The 12,358-nt window shown below is 48.5% G+C and overlaps 1 protein-coding gene and 2 pseudogenes across 1 annotated transcript; 2 read left to right on the plus strand and 1 right to left on the minus strand.

The window, feature by feature from the left end:
• The first annotated feature begins 3,612 nt into the window (after window positions 1–3,612).
• Window positions 3,613–4,846, plus strand: LOC120685663 (annotated as a pseudogene).
• A 392-nt stretch (window positions 4,847–5,238) lies between these two features.
• On the minus strand, window positions 5,239–10,448 carry LOC120684713 (protein-tyrosine-phosphatase PTP1-like). The gene is made up of 10 exons (XM_039966608.1): window positions 10,295–10,448; window positions 9,137–9,492; window positions 8,026–8,119; window positions 7,864–7,931; window positions 7,628–7,762; window positions 7,397–7,519; window positions 6,560–6,699; window positions 6,327–6,468; window positions 5,799–5,890; window positions 5,239–5,641 (listed from the first exon to the last, which is right to left on the minus strand). Exons 1-9 carry the CDS (start codon window positions 10,446–10,448, stop codon window positions 5,819–5,821), a joined length of 1,284 nt encoding a protein of 427 aa, XP_039822542.1. The 3' UTR covers window positions 5,239–5,641; window positions 5,799–5,818.
• Window positions 10,449–10,468: 20 nt separating this feature from the next.
• On the plus strand, window positions 10,469–11,156 carry LOC120684714 (annotated as a pseudogene).
• The last annotated feature ends 1,202 nt before the right edge of the window (window positions 11,157–12,358 follow it).

The following is a 12,358-nucleotide window of genomic DNA, read 5'->3' on the forward strand; positions in this document are numbered from 1 at the left end:
GCAGCAGTATATGTTGGAGATTCTGGACCGTGCTGGCATGGCTGAATGCAAGGCTTGCTCGATGCCTATGGACACCAATCCCAAAATTCCCGCGGATGGTGCACTTGTCCAGGACGCCTCAGACTATCGGTGCCTCGCTGGCGCCTTGCAGTGGCCCACCTTCACCCGGCCTGACATCGCCTATGCCGTGTAGCAGGTTTGCCTCCATATGCATGATCCTCGGGAGCCTCATCTGGCAGCTCTCAAAAGGATTCTACGCTATGTTCGAGGCACCCTTGATCTTGGATTACTGCTGCAACCCTCCACGACAGCGGAGCTCACGGTGTACTCAGATGCAGATTGGGCGGGATGCCCGAACATGCACAAGTCTACCTTGGGCTATGCCGTGTTCCTTGGCTCCAATCTTGTCTCCTGGTCCTCCAAGCGACAGAACATGGTATCTCTGTCCAGTGCTGAAGCTGAGTATTGTGCAGTCGCCAATGCTGTTGCTGAGGTCACTTGGCTGCGCCAGCTTCTACTAGAGCTTCATGCTCCTCCTCCTCTCCGCGCTTCGTTGGTCTACTGTGACAACATCAGCACTGTCTACATGTCCTCCAACCCGGTTCAGCATCAGCATACCAAGCAAATTGAGATAGATATCCACTTCGTGCGGGAACGCGTGGCCACTGGTGATGTCTGCGTCATGCATGTACCTACATCTTCACAGTACGCCGACATTTTCACCAAAGGCCTCCCATCTTCGGTGTTCACGGAGGTCAGGTCCAGTCTGAACGTCCGGAGTTCCGGCGATCAAACTGTGGGGGCATGTTAGCATAGGTGTTGTGGCCGCATGGGCGTTAGGGTTTTGGATAGTTAGTTCACATATGGCAAGGATCTCCTGATTGGTGGTGTTTCTATGAACCCTGGAGACCCTTGCCTATATATGTACGTGTGCCTATGCATCCCATAATTATCAATCTATTCTTTCCCGTGCCATATTGCTTTCAGAGAGGATAAGATCGATGCGCATAGTAGGAAGAGAATAAAGAGGAATAGAAGGTTTTCCGAGTGCCGGATTTGGACACTCGGCAAAGATGTATCATCTTTGCTGAGTGCTGGACATGGAGCACTCGGCAAATTTTTTAAAATTTTTATGCAATTATAGCTCAAATTTAATTTATGTCGGTATAGTTAATTTGTGCAGTTATAGCTCAAATTCAATTTGTGCAGTTATAGCTCAAAGATGTATTTGATTTTCTACTTATATTATTCTATTATTTTATGCAGTTATAGCTTAAGTTCAATTTATATTTGTTATAATTTTATAATTGCACTTAATAAATTAAAATTATCAAACAGTTTTAAAAAATACCAAAATTTCACATGAAAAAAGTTTGTAGTCAAACTACAATTCGACCATCAATTTGACTCCAAATCTTATCAAATCCTTCTCAACGCTAAGATTCTTCCTCTGAGATGCTTCGATTTGTAAGGTTGTTTTAAATAAGGTTGTTTTTTCTTGGTCATTGTGTCAAGGTGAAATAGGACTATCAATAGAGAATGGAGGGAGTACCACTTATCATGACATATAGGTTCAGGCGTAATGCTCCAAGATTTTTTTCTCCCAAAGAAATAGTTCAGTGCACAATGGGTGATGGTTCAACATTGGATTGGTATACTGCAATCAAGGAATTTGAATCCCTCAGCTGGCTTCCTTAAAAAAAGGAAAAAAAACTCTGACCTCAGTTAGGCAAAGAGCTGTCTAGATACATGACGCAGAGCAAGCTCATGTCCAATTTCAGAAGTTACATTTTTCTTAGATAATGATTTCAGAAGTTACATGACGCAGTGTAAGAAACTTTAGACTCAAAGGAGGATGAATAGAGATACACATAAGGAAATTGTTTCTGCTATACTTAGTTACAATTTAGATGCCGCTCCCGAGTCCATCCCCCCTGCCGCTCGCGTCGCCCCAGGGCGACTCGGGTGGATCTCCGGCACGCGCCGCACGAGCGCCCCACCGCCGCCGCCTCTGGCCCCCGCTTCTCCTCGCCTCTGGCCATCTAACCGGTGGTATCGAGGAGCGGGGGTCTGTCTGCTTCATCAGATCTTTAGATCTGCTTTTTAGGTCTTTTTTTCTTTCCTTCAAAATAATTAGGCTAGAGTTTAGATTGTCGTTTCGATGTCTTCGATCTGGCTTTCTACTTTGTACTAGATTTTCTTCATGGGATACGTCATTTTCTCCGGCGGCGTGTTCCTCGTGGAGGGATTGAGATATGTTGGCCTAGTCCTCTTTGAGAAGGGATTGGATCTATTTTCCCCTTCGGTGGAATCATCTTTCTGGCCGCTAGTATTACCACCAGCAGTGGCAGATTTGTTCTTCCGGCCGCCCTTGGTGATGGCTAATAACGGTGTCAGATCTTATGGTCGATTCAACCTTCAGAAGATATGGCTGATGTGCTTTCAGCGCTCTTTACTCCCTACAGTGGTTGAGCATTCTGTGCCTCTTTTGCGGTCTCCACGTTTGTGGAGTTTTTTGTTGGTGGAAATTGCGATTTTCGTGGCTGGATCTAGTGAAGTTCCATGGCGATGGAATTTTCTGAAGCAGTAGACTTCGCCAGATGCAAGGAAGATGAAGGATAGGGACCTAATGGTGTGCTTCAATGTAATTTTATTTTATGTTGAGATCTCAGTTGTAAAAGGGGTTCTATTTTAATGAAATCTGATCCATTTCTCAAAAAAATTTACAATTTAGATGCATAAAACTTTCCATTCTACATTTCAAGTGCCATACTAAATGTCCTCGTAAAAAAATGTGTCATACTAGGTGCTTGTTTGGTTCTTGCTCATCATAGGCTCAATACAAGGAGTCTATTCAGCAGAAAGAAGTAGGCGGCAGGAGGTCGCCGCTGGCCTCGTCCACCACTGTGGGAAGAACGTCCGATCCATCGGACACCTAATCCCTAGCATTGCAGCAGACGGATACTTCACTTGAACAAAAGAAAATCTGCTAGATGGATGGATATCGCGCTAACTTTTCTTATGGCAGCTCGCCGGAAAGGAAAAGAAGAGAGGGCGGGGGCGGGAGGTTTGTGCTAGGTTTGAGAAATCAGAGAGAGATGGACTTTTTTGTCACTTGTTTTCTTCATAAATTTCATCCACAGATAGAAATGTTATGACCTCTGTTTTTTGTCAAACACATTAGGACATCTCGATTATTAGTTCAAAAATACAAAACCCAAGGTATTATAATTTTTTATAAGATTACGCGCAAGGGAAGCTTTTAAGAGCATTTTCAGCATTCATTTCTCAATTCAACTATCATATTAAAAAAATTGTGAAAAAATAATACTCTCACTCCCCTTTTACCCTTCTTTCTTCCCGATAGTTATTAGGACAAACTAAAACTAGTACTCTAACTCTCCCCAAATATAGAGGGAGTGGAAAATCTTCCAATACAATAGTTGAATTGAGATAACATTACGGGAAACCTCAAAACCAACTCCTTCAATTATTATTAAAAATATTATAAAATTTCCATTGGCTAGTTAATGGGAAAATTTTGTTATGAAACCTGTGAATGCTCTTGTCGTCCCCGAAGTGCCTTCTCCAGTCCTTTGCCCTTCCACCGACAAGAGCACAGAGCACCGAGAATCCCTCCAGAAACTCCCCTCCCAGAATCACAGGCCCACAAGCGATTCACATTCGCGAATGCGATCTGCTCCTCTGAAGTCTCTGTTCCCCAGTCCCCAATCCCCATCTGAGGTGCCTGTCATGGCTGCCCAAGCAAAGCATTGCCGCGCCCCTATCACTTGTCACTTTCTTCGAATTCGCGTTCATGGAGCAGCCTTCTCAAGCTGACCACACCTACAACACTCCACTGACCACTCCACTATAAATCGTACTAGCTCGGAGACTCACCCAAGTCACACTCACTCACTCAACACTTACAACACTTGTTCGCACTCTAAGCTCAAAAATGGCCATGAAAGGAGCGACGCTGCTGCTCTTCCTTGCGCTGGTCGCCGCAGAAGAAGCCCACGTCGTTCACGGCGCCGGGCGGCCAAAGGAGAAGGAGGCCGTCGCCGCCGCAGCCGCCCCGACGCACCTCCACTTCTACTTCCACGACACGGTGAGCGGCAAGTCGCCGACGGCGGTGCGCGTGGTGGAGCCGCCGCCGCCGCCCGCCTCGTCGTCGTCGTCGCCGACGTCCATGTTCGGGATGGTGAACGTGATGGACGACCCGCTGACGGAGGGGCCCGAGCCGGGCTCCGCCCCCGTCGGCCGCGCACAGGGCCTGTACATGGGGTCCGACCAGGCCAGGCTCGGCTTCCTGCAGGCCATGAACCTCGTCTTGACCTCCGGCTCCTACAACGGCAGCAAGCTGGCGCTGCTCGGCCGCAACTGCCCGCTCGACGCCGTGCGCGAGCTCCCCGTCGTCGGTGGCACTGGCGCCTTCCGCTTCGCCCGGCTACGCGCTGCTGCGCACGCACTGGCTCGACGCCCGCACCGGCGACGCCACCGTCGAGTACGACGTCTACGTCATGCACTAGCACGGACAGAGGGAGTTTGCATTGGCCGATATGAGATTACAAAGATAATAATGGTGTCGCCATTGATGAAGGCTTTTCAAGCGTGATGCTTCACCATCACAGTTCAGAGTGTTTGCTTTTTACTTTTTATTCTTCACAAATCGGCCTTCCTCTTTTCAAAGTTTGTAGCCTGCGTGTTTTGTGTCCATCAGAAGGTTCACAACTTTTGTTTTCAGAAAAGAAGGCTCACACAAATCTGATGGAGATTATGTTGGTGTCTGAAAAATGAAGCACTAACATCTAATTTTATCTCTTAGTGGAGTGTGTTTTTGTCAGCCCCCACCATATATTTTCTGATGAGATGGAAGTGGCAAATGAAGCTGTATGTGCCCGCATGCCATTGGGCACACTACTTCACTCAGGGGACCGTATATACTCAGCCCATTTTCTTCTACTACCCCCAGTTCCCAGCTAGACACATGCCCCGGATCGCCCTGCTTAATACCTGCAAGAACATCATCCCAATTCCCAATCGAACCCATCATATTGTTGAACCGGTGATCAAGCAGACAATTGACCATCAGCATCACAATGCAAAATGGATCACCTCCTGCTTGGTTTCAAAGATCAAACCTCTCTTAACGCATACCCATTGGATGCCCCGTCTTTGCTATGTTCACCCCCGAACATGCCTAAACATTGGACTGAACAACAATGGATAGAAATGTTTATGGTGACAACAGAAACAACAAATATTGAATCTTTCCTGGGCATTCGACATCATGCGCCATCATGCGCCGACCAGCAAACAATACAAGTCAGGGTTCATGATACGCTCAGTAATTGGCATTCTATTATCCTAAGGAGCACCTAGAATCTAATTCATGAGGAAAATATACAAGTTAATACAGAGCAATGTACAATCAAGGATACAAGTTAATACGGATCACAGAAACCCCAATCTTCGGATAAGGTAATGTTAGAAACGCTTGCGCTTCCTGCTAAAATCTTCATCCCTTTCTACATGCTGTACATGAATGCAGTTGCGGAAGCCTAAAGAATCAGAAAGTAAATGGGGCATCAGGCCCTCTGATACATCAGAGCAACGCCTAAGCTGACGTTACTTGTCCCTGCAGGAAACGGAATTCAAATGTGAAGGTATGTAAGAGTCCAGTGTTATGATGACGTCTAGCACACGTTTGTCAGAGATCATGTACATAGGTGTTTGCAAAGTATGAAAATGATACATCGATGTTCTGCACTCGTATGGCCGTGCAAGAAACCTACCTCGAAAAGATGAAAACCACTCAGTGTTTTGATTTCAATATTAGATCTTTCAGTTCATCTGCAATTGCCTGATAGCAAAACTTATATTGATCCTGCAAAGCAGAAAAGGATACCATTAGGCTAAACCCTAGTGCTTCTAGCATATCTATTACATATGTGCTACTCTTCGGGATTGCTTGATCAAGACAAACACCGATGCACCAACTCACAACTCCCAAAGAAAGAACCCTCATACAGCAACAGCTACCTGCAAACTTCCATTGATAGACAGATTTGTAAAACAATATCCATCTGCCAGACTGCCACATGAGTAACCTATTTGTATAGCAATCGAGTACTGCAGTATCTAAAATTCCAGCTAAGTTTCAACTCTGACGTTGAGTTATGCAACCACTGTCCACTAATTCTTACAAAAGTTGCAATCACCGTTCCACGAGCAGCAGAGCACTGCACTATGCGGAAACTATTGTGCCCTTGAGAGGATTTTGTACCTGAGACCTAGAGATAAAATTAAGGAAAGAACTATACCACTGTTTGGACCATTCCAGGGCGCTGTGATCTAAATCTTTTGACAGTTTCAACAAGATCAACAGCAGCAAGTTCTCCAAGTAAAATCCTCTCTACTGTATTATGGATGGTGATATAAGCACCCGTTCTTCCAATGCCTGCACTGCAGAAAGAGAAAACAATTGTATTGAGTTAAGTGTATCACCATACAGTAAAGGTCGCACCAGAAATCAAAGCATTGATTTGAAACAAACCTGCAATGTGCAACTATTGGCTGCTGTCTTGGAACGTGATACAATCTTTTTAGAATTCTTCGTACATCAGTAGTGCTGTTTGGCACCCCATGGTCAGGCCACTCAGAATACTCAATATGGAGTGAGTGCACTACTTCTGACTGAAACATGAAGAATCACAGCCAGGAAAAATTTTCAGTAATATAATCCTTCATCAAAAAGTTGCGGCAATTCCAATACTATTATGTAAGGACAAAGAGAAGAAAGTAAACATACAAGGAAATGTAAAGACAAGAGGGGAACAATGTAAGAAACATAAAAGAATGCAAGGGGAAAAAATGAGGTAAAATTTGCCAGCTAAACATTCTGCATCATCTCAAGAAGATTTGGCATCTCAATCAGCAATAATACATCTGATTTGGTAAGGAAATACTATCTCAGAAAGATTTGGCATCTGATCTCATTCACAAGAATATCAGGAAACTTTGCAATGCCACTATCTGGCCAATAGCCTATGATAGGTCAATGCCCAAAACCTTTACTACCACAAAAGTATGCATGAGGACCAAAGCTAAACCAGAAATTATATGCAGGACTAGTATATACGAAAGATCCTATGAAACAAGATTATAATCGAGGATCTATCCTGTAGAAAGGAAATGCTTGTGAATGGAAAGTACCCCTACAAGAGCTGAACTCAAGTATGTGTTTCTATGTTTCTTTGCACAAGAACAACTCTTCTTCAAATGTATATGATATGATGCAACAGAATAGTATAGTACATGGTGAACCTTCCTATCACATCACCTAGAAGGCTAGAACAGAAGTGTGTAAACAACAGCTTTTATATATAGTTACCTCATCACGTTGCACCTTCACACCACGCAACACTAATTGACCATCTTCTCTGATCTTCGTGATCTCAATGGTAAATTTTCCAAAAATATAATGGCTCTTGCTCAATGGGAGATACTCATCGCACTGCAATTATTTTGAACGTGGGTATTATTTAATAGCCTATTATAAATTGCAAGGAAATAGATAGTTAATTTCAAATTGTATCCACACGATTATGTTCTATTTTCGCACCTTAAGACTGTCAAATTTGGTGACCATAACAATCACAGGACAACGATTATCATATACCATCTGCCAAAAATCTTCAAATGTATTGGTCAGTGGTCCTTGAGTAGAAATGAACTTTGTTTGATCTCTTCCATCAATCTGCAAATTGTATATGACATGAGACAGATGGCTACTGGAGTTACTATTCAGAAAAAGAAACATACATAAAAGGCAAACAGAAGGAAATATGCCAACTCTACCTCTACAAGGCTGGCATTGATGTAATCATTGCCTGTTGAAGACTTTAATCGCACCCTGGTTTCATCAACTAAAGAAAATAAATCAAGTTAAATAAAGTTAGCGATAGTATATGGGATCTTCCTATCTACACCTGCAACCCTATACAAGTTTATGATGCTTACATGGCAAAACATCAGTATAGCGATTTCTTGCCCTATTTTCAGGTCTCCGAGCAACAGTAAACTTTTGTGTCGACTGAAGCTCAGTTCTTAGATCCTGAAAAAGGATATTTATCAATGGCTGCTTAGCTCAGTTCAAAGAAGCATTTCCTACGAAAATTAACTTATAGAACTTTCAAACAATAATCTTGCTTGCAGAATTAGAAGAAATGGCAGAGCTAAGTGCACAAGTTCTTGGCATATTGGACTTAACATAAAAATGCACGAAGCAATTGTTTCTTTCCCATTCATTGAAATAAACTGGAACAGCAAGAAATTCACCATAACGGTTTTTTGCTAACAGCATCTAATTCATCTGTTTATGCAGAATTCAGTATGGCTAGCAGCAGTGCTATTTTGAAAACATCACCTAATTGTGATGGATAAACCCTGTTCGAACATCACTTTGTGCTAAGTTAACAAGAGGCATGGAGAATTGGAGATTATGCAAAAGAGAAGACACAGGCGACAGGAATGAATGGTTTGTGGAAGAGGGGAGTGGAGTATAATTGCACCAAGTTTTAGAATCGTGAGCCTAAGTGCTAGTTTCAATGAACGTATTCTGAAGCAAGGAGTATTGAGTTATTGACCCATCCAATAAAATTCTGGCGTGCAAGTCAAGATAATGTTCCACACTATGTTCGATGCAGTTCAGGAAAGTTAGTGCTGCAGAGTAATAGTATTCCCCCATCAAAAGACAGCAAAGCACCGAAATAGCGTGGCGCAATCATGTCCAGGACGTATCATTGCGTCTGTACACCAGTTGCCTGTCTAGACGCTTCACGTAGAAGCCACGCTACGCTAGCCTACGGTGGAAGTGGAAGATGGTACAGCAACAACCAAATCCCTGTACAAAGTTTGCCCGCTACATTCTTTGACAAGACAATTCGAGCGAACGATCTCAGCCTCCAGAATGTAAAAAACCATGGTTAAGTGAGTAATTAGACGTCTCATTTTTGCGGTGTGGAAATGAAGACGAAGTCAAAGACTCGGGAGTATGCTAAATTTGCGCGTAATTATCACGACAGCAGCAACGAGAGGCGGACAAAGGTGGGCCGCGGAGGAGCTTGGTTACCGGGAGGCTGTAGAACTCCTTGGAGAGCGCGGCGGGTGTCTCAAGCTTCTTCTCGAGCGCCTTGAGCGCCTTCTTGCAGTGCCTGACCTGGTCCCGCGTGAGCGCCCTGGCGGGCGGGTCCGCGGCGGGGTCGAGCGGGTCGAACCCCGCCGCGGGCGGCGGCGGCGTGAGGGACGGCCGGGACGGCGAGCGGCGGGGGCCGGAGCCCCAGCCGCCCCGCAGCGGCGAGTTCCCCGTGGCGGCGGCCCCGCGGCGGCGGCGCTTGGAGGCGCGGATCGTCGGGGGTGAGGGGGAGCTGGCGGGGGACGCGGCCGGGGGGGTCGTCGGGGTCGCCGTGGCGGAGCGGCGGCGGGTTTAAATAAAAGGGACGGGAGGGAGGAGTGGTTGGATCGGAATTTTCGGTGGGGGAGCAGCGGAGACTTGACTTGGGGGCGAAGGGGGTGACGGCGACGAGGGGGGCGGTGGATGGCGCTGTAGATCCGGAGCGGAGCGGGTGGTTGGCGGGGGTGGACGGGGCCGCGGGTGCGGGAGAGCTCGTCACGGGACGCGACGGCGAGGGGGAATGTGGAAACCGCTGGCTGGCTTCGAACCGGCAGTGGTGGGCCCGGACCGATGGCTGGGACTCTGTTGGTGGGACCTGAGCTGAGCTGCTGCGCGGGGTACAATTACTCGAGTGCAATCATCTGCCATTATAATTCATCTATTTCGCCACTACAAATTTCGCCACTACAAATTTACAACTCTGTGAAATATGTCACTACTTACCTATTCGACATGTTTATTAAAATTTATGGACCAAAATACTCAAATCCTTCTCCTTCCTCTCATCCCATCTCTCTCCTTCCCCTCCGTGGGCGGAACCCGTCCCCAGTACCCACACCAAGCTTGGGCGTCATTGAGCTTCATGGAGGGCCACAGCGAGCTCCCTGTCGTCCATCAGCTTCTCCTGCTCGATGCGGCTCCGAAGGGGGTAGGCGCTGCCCTGGCGCTGCTATTGTGCCGGAGCCGCCATAGGGTAGGAACGGGGTGGAATGGGGGACATGGTGGTGTTGTCTTCCCAACGGCGGAGGTGAGGAGCAGCCAAGGCCCAAGTCCAGCGCGGCGCTCTACAGGCGGAGGTTCTCCAGCTGCTACACCACCACGCGGCCGCCGACGCACTTCCACACTCGGCCCCACCGAGCCGCGTCACCATCGTAGGGCCGTGCAGCGCCGCGCGAAACGCATGCAACGCGCCGGCCTCCGACTGAGCCTGCGCCGCCGCCGCGGCCCGGACGAGCGCCACCTGGTCAGGAGCGGGCGCTCGCCATGCCATCCTTGCCTCCAGCCGCCGCGATGGGGGTCGGGTTACCGAGCGGGGCCTGCAAGTTCCTGCGCCGCCGCTGCGTGCCCGAGTGCGTCTTCGCGCCCTACTTCAGCACCGACCAGGACGCGGCGCGCTTCGCCGCCATCCACATGGTCTTCGGCACCAGCAAAGCCTCCAAGCTGCTCTCCTACCTCCCCATCGCCGACCGCTGCGAGGCCGTCATCACCATCACCTACGAGGCACAGGCCAGGCTCCGCGACCCCATCTACGGATGCGTCGCCCAGATCTTCGCGCTCCAGCAGTAGGTCGCCATCCTGCAAGCCCAGCTCATGCAGGCCAAGGCGCAGCTTGCATGCTCGCTGCCGGTCAGCAGCCACCACTGGCCGGCAGACCACGGCAGCATCACCGCCCTGCAGCATCACGAAGCCCGACGGGCCCATCGACGACTACTTCATGCCGGAGCTCATGGCCTTAGGCTTCAGGGATGACGTCTCTGCGCAGCATTGCGCCGCCAAGGCGGACGCCGGCGACCTCCAGTACCTGGCGGTGGGGATGATGAGGAGCCCCAACTATTCCCTAGTGCCTCCGCGACCCCGTTTTCGCGCCACAACACCTCCACCTCTGCGGCTTTGCCTCCACCTCCACCTCGACGACAGGGAGGGCGCCGCACTTGAGCCACGGGGGGGGGCGGCGGAGGCAAATCTGCCCACACCATGAGAGAGAGGGTAGGAAGGAGAGAGGGGATGAAATGAGGAAGAAGACAGGGGGTATTTATGTCCACGAATTTTAAAAAACACATCAAAGAGGTAAGTAGTGGTACCTTTCGAAGAGCTGTGAAATTGTGATGGTATAGTTCGAAATAGATGAATTGTAATGGCATATTAGTGAACTCGGATAATTGTAATGGCATGGATGCAATTAATCCTTTTTTTCCTTTTTGAGGTTTAAGCGGGGCAAATCTTTGGTCGTGCATCATCGATGCATAGGGTCTGTTTGGTTGTTGGGCTTAGTGAAGCCTGGCTAATTTTTGTAGCCTGGGTAGCCCAGGACAGTGTAAATGGAGCCACCCCTAGCTGTTTGGTTGCGTGGTAGATGAATGCAGGCCAGCTGAAGTTTGTGTTTGGTTCCCTAGTTAACTGGGTGGCCTGCATATTGGGAGAAATAGGCCCATGTTTGGTTGCACTTGGCTAGGGGTGGTGACTGTAATTCTGGCCCATTTCGGTGAGGTTACCGGCCGCGGCCCTTCATATCGCGCATGTACGAGCTGGCGGTGACTCGTGTCGCATTCACCTCACCCCTCCCCCTCCCACCCCCCCCCCGCCTTCTCACTCTCACCTCCCTGCCTCTTCATCTCCGTCGCCGTGCTTTTGCCGGTCCTCCTCTGTCGCGCCGTCCATTTCACCGGAGGGATGGCCGGAGCGAGGCGCGGCCACGTTAGCCGTAGCCCTTCTCCGACCGGGATGAGGGCCCCTACTCCGATGAGCTCTTTCGAGGTCAGCTCGCCGGCAGCCACGAAGGAACAGACGGATCCATTCGACTGCTGCTCCGACACGCCTTGCCTCAGGTGCGACTTCTACAAGAGTCGTTGCTGGGGCACTACCGGCGCAGCGCGGTGGTCGAACCCGGTGGTCCGCCGATCTGCCCCCATGCCTGCGACGTCGGGCTCCGTTTCCCGTGGTTCGACGGCATGGTGGGCCGGATCTGAGGGCGGCGGAGACTCCGACAATGGCGGGATCCACTCATCTTCCAACAAATCTGGCCGCGCCTCTCCGGTGAGATCTCACTGACCATTCCCTCTAGGGTTTCAAATCAAGTAGTCTGCGTTCGATCTTTGAATTAATGTGCTAGGGTTATCATTTGTATGCTCTGCATGAGAATGCTTGTAGTGTAAATTGGTAATCAATTTTTACATTTTTATC

The sequence above is a fragment of the Panicum virgatum genome, chromosome 8N (assembly GCF_016808335.1).
Source record: "Panicum virgatum strain AP13 chromosome 8N, P.virgatum_v5, whole genome shotgun sequence".
NCBI lineage: Eukaryota > Viridiplantae > Streptophyta > Magnoliopsida > Poales > Poaceae > Panicum > Panicum virgatum.